Here is a 15,015-nt window from a genome sequence, read left to right as displayed (position 1 = left end):
GGGGACCCGAAATCCCTGTGGGGAGGGTGGCACCAGGCGAGGGGCCCGGGGCAGCCCCCCTGGCTCGCAAGCCCCCAGGCAAGCGGCAACTTCAGCAGAGCAACATCATGAGCCGCCCCCGGCACACGCGGATTCAGGGAAGACTCCCACCACATTCGGCATCTGCTTCCCGCTCGGCACCGAGCCCGTCTCCAAGGAGCAGGAGGAGATCTCTGCGTGCCACACGCGCGGTGGAAATGCAGCCACGGGGGAACGGGTCAAAGCCCGGGCAGCTGCCGTCCAGCTGCAAGAAGCAGCGCGGAGAAACAGCCCAGCCGACGCGAATTCCTGCGGCAACGGCGCCGGGAAGCTGAAAAAAAGCCGGTGTTGGATGGGGCGGGGGAGTTGGGACACGAAGCCTCTGGTACAGCCCTGCGGTGCCCCGTGGGTGCCTCCTCCCGCCCCACCGCAATCCTGCTGTCCAGGGGGATTACTGGAGGCGGAGGTGGCTGACAGCACAGGGAGGGAGTTATAAAATCTGCCCGATAAGCCTCCCGTAGGTGAGTCTCCCACGGGAATCCCCAGCTGAACCCCAGGGCAGTGCAGCTACACCCTCCCTGAGCGCCGGCACCCCGGCAGACCCCGGTGTGGGGGCAGGAGCCTGCCCCCGGGCACCCAGCCACCGGCACAGCACAAGCTGCAATTTGCTGCCTCAGAAGAAGGTGACGTGCGATGAGACGGGATTACATTTCCTTTTAATTGATCAGAGCGTTTTCTCCGCCTCCATTTGTCCCGCACCATCTGTACAACCGGGGAAGCCAGGACAAGTAGGACAGGCTGGGGTTTCTCTACATCGACAGCGGGATTCCTGCAACACACAGAAGCGGAGTCGGTTTTAACGCAGGGTGGGCTCGGCAGAGCGCTGGGTTCTGATCCGAGGGCTTGGCCCCGGCTCGGGCTGTTAAACTGCTGCGAGTAAACAGGAGCCACCAGCCCTCTCAGGCCTGACCTCACGGGCCAAAGAGCACGGGGACCAGAGACCAGGAGACAGCCGGGGAGCCGCTGCCCTGCCGTACCTGCTCCAGGCAGAGGCCATCCGAGCGGCTTTTGGTGACTCACCTGCCAGGCGCAGCACACACGCTGCCGCTGAGCAGGTCTCCCAACTGCCAGCACGTGGGAAGAAGAGGGATGAGGCACAGTCTTAGCAGGGTAGAGGGAAAAGGGGCCACGGGGGAAACAGCCTGGCCAGGAGGCACCTCCCCTGAGGCAGAAGTTGTTTGTTTTTAGTGGTTTGTTTTTAGTGGGAGGGAGCGTAGGCGGAGCAGAGGCCACACACTGCTCTCCCTGCGGGGCCCCAGGCATCCAGCCTGCTCCTGAGCTGCCCGCTGCAGCAGCCTGTCCCTGCAGCGAGGCCCCACCAGTGACTGCAGGCTCCCAGCCCGTCCCAGCCTCAGGCTGAGCCCCATGGCACAGCACCGGACCCTGCTGCTGTCCAGAGGCTCCGGGTAGGGGCCACCCCCCACGAGCCCCCCAGAGCTGACACCCGGCCACTGAAAGGGACAGTTCTCATGTCACCGCTCCCCGAAACCCAGGCACGAACCCTCATCCACCCCTACGTGGCCCAGGCCTGGCTGCTGCAAGAGGAGGGTCCCTCGGGGCAGCACGGAGCAGGGACTTGTCTCCAGAGCAGGTCTGGAAATCTCAGCCAGGATATAGGTGACACTTGCCTGAATTACTCCAGGGCTTTTACAAGGGCTTCGTTAGCTTCTACTTTAATCTGAGCTTCTGCTTTAGCTGCTTCATCAGATGCTGCAGCCATCTCTGAAACAGCCTTCTCCAGGTTTGACTTTGCAGTCTGAACACAAGAGCGCAAGGAACGTGTCATCGAGAGACCACCGCAGGACAAGTGACTTGCTCTACAGCCCTGGAGTCACCCCTCTCCCTCCCCTCCCTTCAGGGCAGTCATTGGCCACACAGACCCACGCTGGCAGCAGACACCTTACCAACAGGCCCTGCTGGGGAAGGGAGACTGGGAGGGGTGGGGAGGGGCAAGATCAGCATCTGTCTGAAGGGAGGGAAGTGGCCGGGAGGAGGGTTAAGGACCCACAGCCTGCGGGGAGTTCACGGAGCAGAAGGCGTGAGCCTTTGATCCCGATCAGCGGGCGATGGGGAAGGTCGAGGTGAAGGCACAGCGCTGGGTCTGGGCAGGTTTTCTGCCGCCACAGGAAGCTCCTGAGACAAACCACCCCCTCCATGAGAGAAGCTGGGAGCAAATTCCCCTCTGCGAGGGAGCCCGGCTGCCAGGGCCTGCCCCGGGGAGGCAGGACGCAGCACAGCCCACGGGCACTGGGTACTCACAGCCAGATCCAGCATGTCCATCGTCACTGCCTCCTCTGCCAGCACCTGCACCGTGGAGTCCGCGTGGACGGTGACGGAGCCGCTGCTGACTGCGAAGGCACGACAGCGGGGCCGAGTCGGGCAGGGCTGCACACCCTGGCAAGCTCATCCCCAGCACCTCCGCGATCCCTTTTCCCAAACAAAACCTCGACGCTCTCCTGTAACGCCTTCCCAAGTCCCGCAGGGACTCGTTTCCCACCAAAAGGGGAAGCTAAAACTGGGGATGCTCCCAGAGAGCCCGAGCGGGGCCAAGCAAACCTGACCACAGCCTCACACTGAGCCCCACCTCCCAGGGCAGATCCCCGGCCCCGCAGGGCAGCCTGCAGCAGCCCCTGGGAGACTGGGAAAGCAGAAATCCCTGGAAGAGCACCAGGGCACAGCTTGATCTGCAGAGCCTCCCTTGTGAACCCCTCCATGCACACTTTCCTTCCTCCCCAGCTCCACCTGCTTTATTTACCGAAGTACTTGGTGGCCGTGCCATCCTCTGCGTGGACCGTCACGACTCCCGGTTTGAGGACCTGCAGGGTGGGGACGTGCGAGGCCAGGATACCGAAGGAGCCGGTCAGGGTGGGCACGTCCACCTGCTTCACGTTGGCCCCGTTGTAAAATACCTGTCCGGGGAAGGCAGAGCGGGCGGGAAGGGTCTGTCAGCAGGGAAGGAGGCGGCTGCCGCCAGCCCGGAGCGGTGCGGTGGGCTGCAGCCCGGCTCCCGGCAGCTGCGGGGTTCGACACCCAGCGAGGGGCGACCAGGGCAGCCTGCACCGTCCCAGGGCGGGAGCGGGGCCGGGGCCGGGCAAACGGAGCGGGAAAGCGCTCGGGGCGGCACCCGGAGACACCGGGGAGCGGGCGAGGGGCGGCGGGGAGAAGCCCGAGGAGAGCGCGGGGAGCCCCCCCCCCCCCCCCCCCCCGGGCTCTGCCGACCCGGCACAAACCTCCCAGCGCCGAGGCGGGGGGCGGCGAGCCCCGCCAACCCCCGGCGCGTCGCGGGGGGGCAGGAAGGGACCCCCACAGCGGCAGCGGGACCCCCAAAAGGGATGGAAGGGCGCGACCGGGCAGAGCTGCAGCGGCCCCCGGATCGCGGCGGCGGCCCCGCAGGCCTCGGCCCGCGGCGCTGGCGGGGCGAGGGCCGCCGGCCCCGCGGCCCTACCTGCGTGGGCGAGGCGAAGGTGAAGGCCATGGGCGCCGGGCCGGCGGCCGGGTCGGCGTAGCCGCGGTGCAGCGGCGGGCGGGCGGCGAAGCGCAGGAGGAGGCGGCGGGCGCGGAACATGGCGGCGGCCCAAGGGCGAGCGGGCGGCGCGGGGCAGGGCGGGACGGCGGCGGGACTGCAGCTCCCGGCGTGCCCCGCGCCGCAGCACTACAAGGCCCGTGGGGCGTCGGGCGGATGGAGGAAGTGACGCAACGGGGCGGGGGCCGCAGGGGAGCGTGGGAGTTGTAGTTCCCTCTCCCCGACCGCAGTTTGTGGCGCTGAGACCCCGCCCGGGCTGCGGGGGGGGCCCCGGGGCGGGGAGCCGGGGGGGCCGGGAACTTTGGGGGCGGGCAGGGAGTTGGGGGGCAGGCAGGGGGCTGGGGGGCGGACAGGGAATTGGGGGGCTGACAGGGCTCGGTGCAGGCAGGGCGTGGTGCAGGGAGTTGGGGTGCAGGCAGGGCTTGGTGCAGGCAGGCAGTTGCGGGGCAGGCAGGGAATCGGGGGGCAGGCAGGGAGCTGTGGTGCAAGCAGGGAATTGGGGGGCAGGCAGGGAATTATGGGGTAGACAGGGAGCTGGGGGGGCAGGCAGGGAGCTGGGGGTGCAGGCAGGGAGCTGGGGGGCAGGCAGGAAATTGGGAGGCAGGCAGGAAATTGGGGGGCTGGCAGGGAGTTGGGGGGCTGTCAGGGAGCTGTAGGGCAGACAGGGAGTTGGGGGGCTGGCAGGGAATCGGGGGGCAGGCAGGGAACTGTGGTGGAGGCAGGGAGTTGCGAGGCTGGCAGGGAATTGGGAGGCAGGCAGGGAGTTGGAGGGCAGGCAGGGAATTGGGGGGCACACAGGGAGTTGGGAGGCAAACAGGGAGTTGGGGGGCAGGCAGGAAATTAGGGGGCAGGCAGGGAGCTGTGGTGCAGGCAGGGAGTTGGGGAGCAGGCAGGGAATTAGGGGGCAGGCAGGGAGTTGGGGGGCAGGCAGGGAGTTGGGGGGCTGGGAGGGATCTGTGGGGCAGGCAGGGAATTGGGGGGCAGGCAGGGAGCTGTGGTACAGGCAGGGCTCGGGGCAGCCCCTGTCCCCACGTGACGGCCGCGCCGCGCGGGGGCGGCTCCGGTTCATTCATAAATCCCGGGGCCGCTCCGCTGCACCGAGCGCGGCGGCGGCGGCGATGGAGCCCCGGTCCCGGTGGTAGGTGAGTGCCCGGCCCCGCCGCCTCGCGACAGCCCCTATCGCGACAGCCCCAGCCGGCCCGGGGGAACGCATCACACTCCGCCGCGCGTGGACGTCCCGGGGGCTCCCGCATCCCTGCCCGGGCCGGGGCCGGGGGGGCTGTTGCAGTCGGGGGGGCAGAGCAGGTCTCCCCGCCCCCCAGCCCAGCCGGGCCCCGCAGGACACACACACGCGTGGGGCGCAGACCCGCCCCAGTCCCCCCGCGCCCGCTCCCACGGGCTCACACGCGTGGGAGCGCGGCGGCACCGCGTTCCCCCGGCCCCGAGCCCCGCGCACCCGCAGCGGCCCCGCGTCCCGGCCCCGGGTCCCCATCCGGGGGGGCAGCGTGGGGACCGGCCCCCTCCTCCAGACAATGGCCGTCCTGTTCCCGCCGGGTCGCCATGGAGACGGGATTCCTCCATGATGGGGAAGAGGAGGGACAGGCTTCCCGGTCCCCCGCGCCCCCCGCCTCGGGCCACGGGCTGACCCGCAGGGATGCCACCCGTGGGGCCCCAATCCCGCGTGGAGCCGCAGCCCCTCGCCCGCTCCGCCGGGGTCCCCCCCATGCGATGCCTGGGGTCCCCCCACACCCCCGGCACTGCTGGGGGCCGGGGGAGGGGGCCCCCCCTTCTCCTGCCCCTTGGGGTAGTGGGGCGGGTTGCGTCAACCCACTTGCCCCAGCAGCTCGGAGGTGCTCAAGGGTGGGTGCAGGTGTGGGCGGGGGGTCCCCAGCACCCCAAGCCGTGGCAGGGCTGTCCCTGGCTCGGTGCAGCACAGCTGGGGCACGGTCACCCCCCCGCGCTGCCCCCGCGAGCGGCTTTTCCCCCCCCAGCCACAAGATCCATTCACATTTTTCACTGACCTGATTTTGAGCGGTTTCTAAGCTCCCTGGCTGGCTGCACGCCCCCCCCCCCCCACCCCGCGCCTGCCACTCCCCCCGCCACCAGCATCTCCCCCTCCCCGCTCAGCCGCAGCCCCCTCCAGCAGCCCAGGACACACGGACTGGGACCCACGGACCCACCGTGGGACCCGGTGCTGGGCAGCCCCTGGGGAGGGTGGGCGGGGGGGGTCTCAGCCCAATGCCCGCGGGGTTCACGTGGCTGTGGGGGGTGTGGAGGTGTCCATCCCTAAGCCCGGCGGCTCTCAGGAGCTCTGCCCTTCTCCATCATCCGTGGGCCCCTTGCTGTCCCCGTCCCCTCCCCCGTGGGGACAGTCGGGTGATGGAGCCGCTGTGGGGCTGACTCAGAAGCATCGCGCTCCCGCAACACCCACGCCAGCTCCGCTCACGCGAGCTGTGGGGTGACCATCTGCCACCCTTCCCTGCCGGGGTGCCCCCCCCCCCCGCTGCCCCCCAACCCCCGGCAGCCCCGTCCCCGCTGGGGGCTGCGCCTTGGCCCCACGGCAGCTTGGGGACGACGATGTCGGGATGACGCGATGTCACCTCCTTCCCCGTGAGCCACCCCAGAGCAGGGCCAGGGCCACCCCCCCCGGGCCAGCTCTGCCCACCGGGACCGGCCACCACTCGGCAGCTCCGGCTCCCAGGGGGAGTGTGGACCTGGCGTGGGGGCGCAGGGCCGGGGGGTGGGTGCAGGGGGTAGCAGTGCCCGTGTCACCCCCGGGGCTGAGCCCGGCTGGGGCGAGGGGGGTCCCCGGGGAGGAGCAGCGGCCCTGCCTCCTTCTCCCCATCCCGGGCTCCACCTGCCTCCCCATCCCTCCAGCCCCGCTTCCCTCCCTCCCTCCCTCCGGAGCCACCTTCCCTCCGGCCCTCCCTCCCGACCGCACCCTCCCTCCGTCCCGGTCCCTCCCTCCATCCCTTCATCCCTCTCTCCATCCCTCTCTCCCTCCATCCCTCCCGGTCCCTCCCTCTCTCCATCCCTCCCTTCATCCCGGTCCCTCCCTCCATCTCTCCCTCCCGGTCCCTCCCTCCCGGTAGCTCCGCACCGCGGTGCCGGGCAGGGCCCGGGGCCGGGTAGGACCCGCCGCCGCCGCCCCCGGCCCGGCCCCTCCCGCCGTCTCCCCCCACCCCAGGACACGTTCGGGCCGGGACGGACCATGAGCGATGACCCGACACCCTGGGACAACGCGACGGAGAGCAGCACGGTGAGTGGGGCCACCCTGCCCACCGCCGCCGCCGTCCCGGGGGAGCGGGAGGGGTGCATGTCCCCGCGTGGGAGCTGCGGGGTTGGGGTCTGCGCCTGGGTGGGGAATGGCAACCCTGCTGTCACCCACCCTGCTCTGCCAGTCCTCGGGGGGGGGGGGGGTGCATGTGTGCGTGTGTGGGGCACCTCTCTGTCCTCTCTGCACCCCCCCGGGATGCTCTGGGGGTCCCCGAGGGGTCCTGGGTGCTGCTGCTGGATCAGCCCCTCTCCTGCAGCAGCCGGGGGGGTGCGAGCACCGAGCCCCATGGGGGGGAGGGTCCCGTCCTCGCTCGGCGCGGGGGCCGCTGCCGGCTCTGCCCCCCCCGGCTGCCGTTGCCTTGGTGAAGGCAGGTCCCCGGAGCCGGCAGCAGGCCCGGGGGCGGCGGGGGAGTGCGAGCGTCTCTGGGGAGCAGCGCTCCGCGTCAGCCTCAGCGCGGGGGGGTGGGGGGTGGGGGGGCTGCCCCGACCCCCCCCACTGAGGCCGGCTGTGGGGCCGGGCTGTGCCTTGTGTCCCCCCCACCCCGCCGCCCCGTGCAGGCGGTGCCCGGTGAGGTGGCCCCCCAGGATGGCTACGTGCTGCTCCTCGCCCTGCTCTCCATCTTCATCGGCGGCACCCTGGTCCTGCTCTCCGGCATCCTGATCGTCTGCCGCCGGTGCTGCGAGGCCGACCGCCGGCACTCCAGGTGGGGAGGGGGCGCGGGGACGGGTGCTGCCGCCGTCCCCGGGGTGTGTGGCACCACGAAGGGGGCCGAGGGGGGGTGGGGTGGGGCTGGCACGGGGCGCCGCTGACCCTCCTTCCCCCTCAGAGCCAGCGATGACCCGGAGAAAACCAACACCACCTACCTGGACGACTCGCAGCCAGCCCAGGGTGAGTGCCGCGGCGGGGCCGGGGGTGCTGCCGTGAGTGGCCGGCGATCGCCCACCAGTGGCACCCCCAGCAGCACCCCCAGTGCCCGGACCCTGCCCTCTCCCGGGTGCAGCCCCCGGCGCTGGGGCAGGGGTGGCCACACGCCCCCCGCACCCTCCGTCACCCGCCCCAGCGGTGCCTCGGCTGGGCGACCCGCACCGAGGCCCCGGGTGCAGTGAGTTTGCCAGGCCTCAGCTGGGGCGGCTGGCCTGCACCATGGCGGGGGGGGGGCCTGGAGTGCTGACCCCCCTTCTCCACAGATATCACCATCAAAGTGGAGGACCCCGACTGCCTGTCGTCCTCCAGCTACCGGGATGTGGAGGGTGAGCGGTTCCTCTCCTCCAGCTCCTCCACCGCCCGCCGCGTCTCCTTCAACGAGGCCGCGCTCTTCGACCAGGGCAAGAAGACCCAGGAGAAGGGGAGGAGGTGAAGCTCCGGGGCTGTGGGGGGGCCGGGGTGGGGGTGGGGGGGCTGGGGCTGCTCCTCCTAACCCGGCGTGCCTGACAGGTACACGCTGACAGAGGGGGACTTCCACCACCTGAAGAACGCCCGCCTGACCCACCTGCACCTCCCGCCGCCCGCCCTCAAGATTGTCACCATCCACGAGTGCGAGTCCAGCGAGAACAGCCTGGCCATGACCCCCCGCCTGCCCCCCCCCAAGCCCGGCCTCGCCATCTTCCAGGTGAGCCCCCAGCACCCCGGGGGGGAGCCAGGGGTCCAGGCACCCTGCAGCACCCCGAGGAGGCACCGCTGGAGGTGGGGTGGGAGTTTCAGGGTGTTGCTGGATGCGGGGATGGGAGGTCCTGGGGTGCAGGGGGTCCCCTCCTGGTCCCCGACCCTCCTGCAAAGCCCCCCTGAGCGTGCTCTGCCTTGCAGCCCCCCGGGGGGGCCCTGCCCCAGCCGGCGCTCCCCAGCCATGCCGTGTGCCCCAGCTCTGCCCTGCCCGGGGACACCTACAACTCCACCGTGGACACCAGCTTCACCGAGGCCAGTCCCTCCGCCTCCTCCGACTCTGGGGAGGGCCCCTCGGTGAGTGCTGGGGTGGGGGGGCCACAGGGCCAGGACCGGGCAGGGGAAGGGGCTCCCTGCGCAGCGCCGGGGGTCCTGTCCCTGCCCCGAGCCCCCAGCACAGGGATGGCCCCACGCCCTGGGGAGGGGGCAGCTGGCTGCCCACCCCCCCGCTCCGTGCCAGGGCTCTGGGGAGAGACATGGGCATCCAGCTAGAAACAGGCTCTGCCCCCCCCCCCCCCCCGTGGGGGACATTTGTGCATCTGCTGCAGCCGAGCTTGGCGGGGGGGGCCATGCCCGAGCCAAGCAGGCACTCACATCCCCCTCCCCACCCCCCCCAACACCCCCAGTTTGCAGCAGCACCCAGGAGCGGGAAGGCAGCCGGGATGGGCAGTGCTGGTCCCGGGGAGCCCCCCCCGGCCCCCGCCCAGGGCACTGTCCTGCAGTTCTTCACCCGCCTGCGCCGCCACGCCAGCCTGGACGGGGCCAGCCCCTATTTCAAGATCAAGAAGTGGAAGCTGGAGAGCACCCAGCGGGCATCCAGCCTGGACACGAGAGGTGGGGGGGGTCCCGGGGCGGGGGGGGGCAGCGGGGATGTGCCGGGTGGCCTGGGGACAGGTGGTCAAGGAGGGCTCGCCGTGCCGGGATGGGATTGTTCCCCCCGGCCCCAGCCCTGCCCTGTGCCCCCCCCCCCCCTCCCCAGGGTCCCCCAAACGGCGGCAGTTCCAGCGTCAGCGGGCGGCCAGCGAGAGCATGGACCAGGAGGATCGGGACCCTCACCAGACCGACATCATCCAGTACATCGCCCGCACGGACGACGTGGCCTTCCACCCCGCGGGCGGCCCCTTCCTGCCCTCCCCCGCCAGCCCCCCACCCTCTCTCGGCAGGTATTTTTCAATAGATAGAGGGGCCGGGGTCGGGCGCGCCGGGCGGCAGGGAGGCACCGAGGGCCCCCGCACTGCCCCGAGCATGGGGGGGGGTCTGGCCTTTGTGCGGCTTCGGATGGGGGGGCCGGTGCTGGGCAGGGTGGATCGGGGGGGTGGTGGGGCCGGCATGGGGGGGGACCGTGTGGCACCGCAGCCTCTGGCCCCGCCGTGATGCCGGGGTTGGTGCCCGCAGGCTAGAGCTGGGCGAGGGGGGCAGCCCCGGCGAGGCCGGCGTCCCCGAGCAGCCCAGCACCTACCACGACATCTGGAGCTTGCGCGCCTCGCTGGAGCTGTACGCCTCCTCCGAGCGGAGCAACGACCAGGACTCGGTGCGCAGCGACGGCGGGGACAGCGTCTCCTCGGCCGGCGGCATGCCCCCCTGCCCCTCCTCCTCCCTCGATGAGGCCGAAGGCCCCGAGGAGAAGCTCTGGGGTCGGCCCAAGCCGGAGGAGTCGGAGCCCGGCACCCGCAAGCTGCTGCAGATGGACAGCGGCTACGCCTCCATCGAGGCGCCCAGCCGGGGGGGCGAGGAGGGGCCCCCCAAGGACCAGACGGCCTCCGAGAAGCGCATTTGCTTCACCAGCGCGGGGCGGAAAGGCACCATCTTTGAGAGCTTTGAGGGCCGGGAGCCAGAGGAGGAGGAGGAGGAGGAGGAGGAAGAAGAGGAGGAGGAGGAGGAGGGGAGCACAGCCCGGGGCGCAGCTGGGGGGGGACCCCCCCATCCCCACAGCCCCCTGGCCTGGTCCCCGTACGGGCAGATGTTCCCGGGGCGGGATGCGCTGCCCCGGCGGGACTACAGCATCGACGAGAAGACGGACGCCCTGTTCAACGCCTTCGTGCGCCACGACCCCCAGTTCGACGAGTCGCCGCTGCGGGGGGGGAAGCACCGCTCCCGCACCCACCTCCGCAAGCAGTGGCAGCACACCAAGCAGTACAGCGACCCCGGCGTGCGCTACCCAGCCCTGGAGCGGCACCGCACGCCCCTGCGCCGGGGGGACAGTGCCAACTACCCCCTGGACGCCCGCTTCCACAGCCCCCTGCCCCGCATCGTCAGCGCCGGCGACGAGGAGGCGGCGGAAGCGGCTGAGGGGGTCCCCCCCGCCCCGGCGCTGCCCGACCCTGAGATCCAGGTGATCGTGGAGGAGCCCGGAGAGGTGGCCCCTGAACCCAAAGTGGGGTCCGAGCCCCCCGGGGACGACGACTGCCCCGGCCCCGGGAGGTGCCTGGGGCTGGGCTCCGGCTCGGAGCTGATGGACAAGATCGCCGGCGGCCTCGAGGAGCGGCTCTACGGGCACTTGAGGAAAACGGGAGCGAGGGCCGAGCCCGCGGTGGCCGTGGCGGCCAGCGATGCCCCCCCCGACCACAGCCCTGTCTAGGTGCAGCGTGACGGGGAGAGACCCCGGTGGAGGGGGGCTCGGCCCCCACTAGCCTTCGGGGCCCCATCCCCTCCTGCTGCCGGCGTGGGGAGCAGCCCGGGGTGCCGCAGGAAGGGTGGCCCCAGCGTGAGATGGCCAGGAGGGCACGTGGGGTCCCCTGACCGAACCCCCCATCCCCCCCCCCCGGTGCAGTGGGGGGCCGGTAGCGTGGGGTGGTCGAGCCCCCTCGCTCCTGCGAGCGAGGTGCCAGGCAGCGGCGGAGGGGCCCGGGCTGGGGGTGCCCGGAGGTGAAGCAGAGCGTTGGCCAGGGAGGGGAGGGGGGGGGGTCAACGACCAGGGACGTGGCTAATAAACCCCCAAACCCAGCCGAGGCCCAATCCTGACCTCACGGCAGAGCGCTGTAGCAGATACGCTCCCCCCTCTCGCTCCTGTTTTTTTTTCCAAGCAATAATGCCTCCCGGCCAGCCAAGGACCATCCTGGTGAGGAAGGGGCCGGAGCTGGGTTTGTCCCCCCACTCCGATGGCTGGGGGATGCCGTGGTGCCACCCTGCCGGGGGGGGTGGGGGTTGGAGTCACCCCCTCATGCCCATGAACCCCCAACCCCCCCCCCCAGTGCTGCAGGGAGCCTGGGATCCAAACTGGAACTGGGGGCCCTGGGGCTGCTGGGCAGGAGGACGCTGGAGGGGCTTGTGCATCTCCCCCCCCCCCCGCCCCTTCTCCCAGGGCAGGGGCCAGCCGTGGGCCCCCCCCCCGGCAGCATCCCGAGGGTGGGGGGAGGCAGGACCAGCCCTGCACCCCCATAAGTACACCCAGAGGGGTGGAGGCTGCTGGGGGCACCCAGGGTGAGAGCAGGGTGTGGGGGGGTGTCAGGCCAGCATGTGCCCTGGGTGCCCCCCCCGGGGGCTGGGCGCCGGGCTCGGGGCATGCAGAGGATATTTATTGATTTTTACAGAGGTGGATGCTGCTGCTCTGGGGGAGGGGTGAGCTTTTTACTGGGGTTTTATTTGTGATTCAAAGGATGGGTGAAGGAAAAAAAAAAAAAAAAAAGCCCAAGCTGGGGTAGCTGGGAGACTTGGCGGGGGGGGGGGGGAGGGGGGGGGGCAGAGGGGCTCAGCCACGGGCCCCCCCCAGTGCCCCTCCATTGCATGCGAGTAGAGGCCAGGTCGCTCCTTCCCTCTGCAAAGTCTCCTTCCAAAGCACTAACTACAACTCAGCATTTTTAAGTCTATAAACAAAGGAGAAAAAAAAAACCTGTGACTTTTCTGAGCTTGTTTCCTACCTTCCACCCACCCGGGGGGCTGCTGGAGGGGGGCAGGGGCCCGATCCTGACCCAGCATTGCCCCTGCGCTCGCTCCCAGAAGAGCAGGGTGGCCCGGGGGGGGGGCCCCGCACCCCAAAAGGAGCACAGCCCCCAGGAAGAAGGGCTGGCTGAGCCCCAGCCCACACCCCTCACCCCGCCTGCTGCAGGAGGAAGGACATGAAACCCACCTCGCTGTTTTCACTTTATTTTTTTTTCTTTAAAAAAAAAAAAAAAAGAAAAAAAAAGAAAAAAAGACAACGAATGCACCCATTCCCTTTTCCGAGCCCTTTTACAGCATGCAGGTTTAATAGAGTTTTGCTTTGTCTTAATACCTGTTTTTTTTCCTCATCTGGTTTATTTTAAACACATCACGATGTGTAGGAATCTCTAAATATACTGCAAATATAAACAAAACCAAAAAAAAAGAGGAAAATATATAATATATAACAGTAGTCTAAAACATAAAGTGCACGGCAATGGCTTTGCACGACTTCTACACAGCCAGAGTGGGCCCGGGCGGGCCTGGCAGGGAGGGGGCACGGGTCCCCCCACCCCGGCCCCGCTCAGCCCGCCCTTCCCATCGCAAAATTAAAAACAGAATCAGTGTCTTGATTGGCAAAGAGTGATTGGGGAGGAGGGGCAGCATCTTCGCAGCCGGAGAGTTCATCTTCCGAGGTGGTAAGTGGGGTCTGGCCACCCTCGGCTTCTGGGCGCTGGCCGGGGCAGGGGCTGCGCTGAGGGGGGGCCGGGGTTGGTTTCCTCTGGTTTCGTTTCGGGTCGCAAGCACAATCCGCTCCCAGGAAAGAGGCAGAGATGGGGCGAGGATGGGGGGCGCAGGGTGGCCCTGGCCCCGGGGATGCTGTTGGCAGGAGGACAGAGAGGGGGGGGTGGTGTTAGGGAGGGCAGGGCCGGTGCAAACTTGGCGTGCAAGTCCCTGCTCCACTCCTGGCCCCTCCTGCAACCCTGGGTGGGACCCCCCCTGCTCCACATCCCCCCTCTCCAGCTGGGGCCGTGCAGACGGGAGCGAGAGGGGCCCGGGGGTGCTCACACAGCGCCCAGCCCTTCGGCCAGGTAACCCCGAGCCTGCCCCTGCCCCCGGGGAGGCAAAAACCCAGGGGGAAAACGCAGCCAAGGAACTTCAGTTATGGTCAAAACCTTTCAAAGGGTTTGAGGCGCTGGCTAAAGGGGGGGCAGCGCAAGGGCAGGCGATTCCGGGGGGCAGGGATGGAGCCAGGCTCGGGCAGCCTGCACCGGCCTTCCCCTGCCCGAAACCGCTGGGCACCCGAGCGGGAAAAGGGGCGAGAGGAGCAGCAGAGCCCGGGGGAGCCCCAGATCCAAGGCATTTGCTTGCCACAGTAACTCCCCGCACAGGTGACTCACTCCCAGCCATGAATTAAAGATGAAAGCTGCCACAGGGGCTGAGCGCGGGTCTGACAGCTGCAGGGGGAGGAACAGGCTTTTATTTCTGGCTTTTTTCACACCACAAAGCTGGTCGTGATCCAAACAGATAACAGAGCCTCAGCCCCACCGAGCGCCAGTGACGAGCACAAGCGTGAGGCCGGGGGTGGATGAGCACTGAACATGAGTCATTGCTGGCTCACTTATGAATGAGGGGTGGGAAGAAGGGGACAGGGCTGCGGAGCCGAGGAGGAAAGCACCGGAAGGAGGAGGGGGGAAGCAGGGAGGGTGCTCAGCTTCCCCGAGGAGAGGAAGGGGCTTGGGGGGTGGCAGTGGCCCGGCCACGTCCTGGAGCAAGGCGGGGGTAGGTCGTGTGGGGGATCCCTCTGGAAGCACCCCGGTGCTCAGCATCCCGGTGCCGCCCAGCTCCTCCACACGCCGCAGGCTTTGTGCTCCCCCCAGCTGGGAGCAGAGCAGGGGGCAAGCGGGGGGGCTCTGGTGCCAGGGAAAGGCGGGGGGGGGTCACTACCCAGCCCAGCTGCAGCCCAGGAGGGGAGGAAGGATTACAGCAGCAGCTCTTGCCTGACACGGCAGCAGCCTGCAAGAAGGGGGTAGAGCCAAGCCAGGCAGGCAGCAGAGCAGGGGGAGGGAGGGAGGGCACGGGGGGGTCCCCACTGGGCTCTGCACCCCCCCAGCGCCGCAGAGGATCCAGGCTCTGGCTGCCAGGGACAGCTACAGAGGGATGCTCAGGACCAGACCTCTCCCCTCTCCGCACCTGTGACCTTTCCAGCTCCTTCCTGCTGCCCAGGGTCGGGGCAGGTTGGGATGTGTCCCCCCACCTCCAGTGCCCCTCCCACCCCCCGTGGGGCTGGGGCTGCCTGTACCTGTGCAGAGCGCGGGGCTCCCGCCTCACTGCTGCTTGCAGGTGGAGAGCTTGCGGATCTTGCTGCTGGCGGAGCAGGCCTTGCGGGAGGGGTTGGACGAGGCGCTCGCCCGCCGCTCCGCCTTGGATTTGGTGCTCAGCTGTCCCGTCTCCGTCCCGTTCATGCACACGGCCTTGGGCAGCCCTTTGCCGCGGCTCTGCCCGTTCTGCCCTGCCTCCTCCTCAGGCACCTGTCCTGCAAGGGAAGGGAGACGGTGAGGCAGAGGAGGGCAGCGGCCCCGGAGCATCGCCGACACCGAGGAGCAACCCTTCCCATCGC

The 15,015-nt window shown here is 69.4% G+C and overlaps 3 protein-coding genes across 5 annotated transcripts in view; 1 reads left to right on the top strand and 2 right to left on the bottom strand.

The window, feature by feature from the left end:
- Nucleotides 1-712: 712 nt before the first annotated feature.
- Nucleotides 713-3,673, bottom strand: ATP5F1D (ATP synthase F1 subunit delta). Of its 2 annotated transcripts, XM_042795029.1 has the most exons (6): nt 3,524-3,673; nt 2,834-2,987; nt 2,338-2,426; nt 1,707-1,834; nt 1,099-1,142; nt 713-847 (listed from the first exon to the last, which is right to left on the bottom strand). In XM_042795029.1, the coding sequence occupies exons 1-4, from the start codon at nt 3,641-3,643 to the stop codon at nt 1,712-1,714; spliced, it is 486 nt and encodes a 161-aa protein (XP_042650963.1). In that variant the 5' UTR covers nt 3,644-3,673; the 3' UTR covers nt 713-847; nt 1,099-1,142; nt 1,707-1,711. The 2 variants fall into 2 exon arrangements, with proteins under 2 accessions (XP_042650963.1, XP_042650964.1); XM_042795030.1 differs by lacking the exon at nt 713-847 and having other exon boundaries at nt 1,130-1,240.
- Nucleotides 3,674-4,574: 901 nt separating this feature from the next.
- On the top strand, nt 4,575-12,848 carry LOC122153643 (CACN subunit beta associated regulatory protein). 2 transcript variants are annotated; one of them, XM_042794498.1, is made up of 10 exons: nt 4,575-4,743; nt 6,789-6,860; nt 7,436-7,581; nt 7,705-7,766; nt 8,066-8,231; nt 8,313-8,487; nt 8,682-8,834; nt 9,164-9,371; nt 9,517-9,700; nt 9,933-12,848. In XM_042794498.1, the coding sequence occupies exons 2-10, from the start codon at nt 6,813-6,815 to the stop codon at nt 11,113-11,115; spliced, it is 2,325 nt and encodes a 774-aa protein (XP_042650432.1). In that variant the 5' UTR covers nt 4,575-4,743; nt 6,789-6,812; the 3' UTR covers nt 11,116-12,848. The 2 variants fall into 2 exon arrangements, with proteins under 2 accessions (XP_042650432.1, XP_042650433.1); XM_042794499.1 differs by having other exon boundaries at nt 6,694-6,860.
- Nucleotides 12,686-15,015, bottom strand: part of STK11 (serine/threonine kinase 11) — a 43,864-nt gene continuing 41,534 nt past the window's right edge. The window contains exons 9-10 of the mRNA XM_032993452.2: nt 14,698-14,931; nt 12,686-13,274 (exon numbers count right to left, since the gene is read on the bottom strand). Coding sequence (XP_032849343.1) covers nt 14,723-14,931 — 209 coding nt within the window. The 3' untranslated portion in view covers nt 12,686-13,274; nt 14,698-14,722. The remainder of the gene's footprint in view (nt 13,275-14,697; nt 14,932-15,015) is intronic.

The sequence above is a fragment of the Tyto alba genome, unplaced genomic scaffold, assembly GCF_018691265.1.
Source record: "Tyto alba isolate M040663 unplaced genomic scaffold, T.alba_DEE_v4.0 Super-Scaffold_20000042, whole genome shotgun sequence".
In the NCBI taxonomy this organism is placed as follows: Eukaryota; Metazoa; Chordata; class Aves; order Strigiformes; family Tytonidae; genus Tyto; species Tyto alba.
Note: the sequence above shows the minus strand (reverse complement) of the source record. Positions and strands in the feature narration are given on the sequence as shown.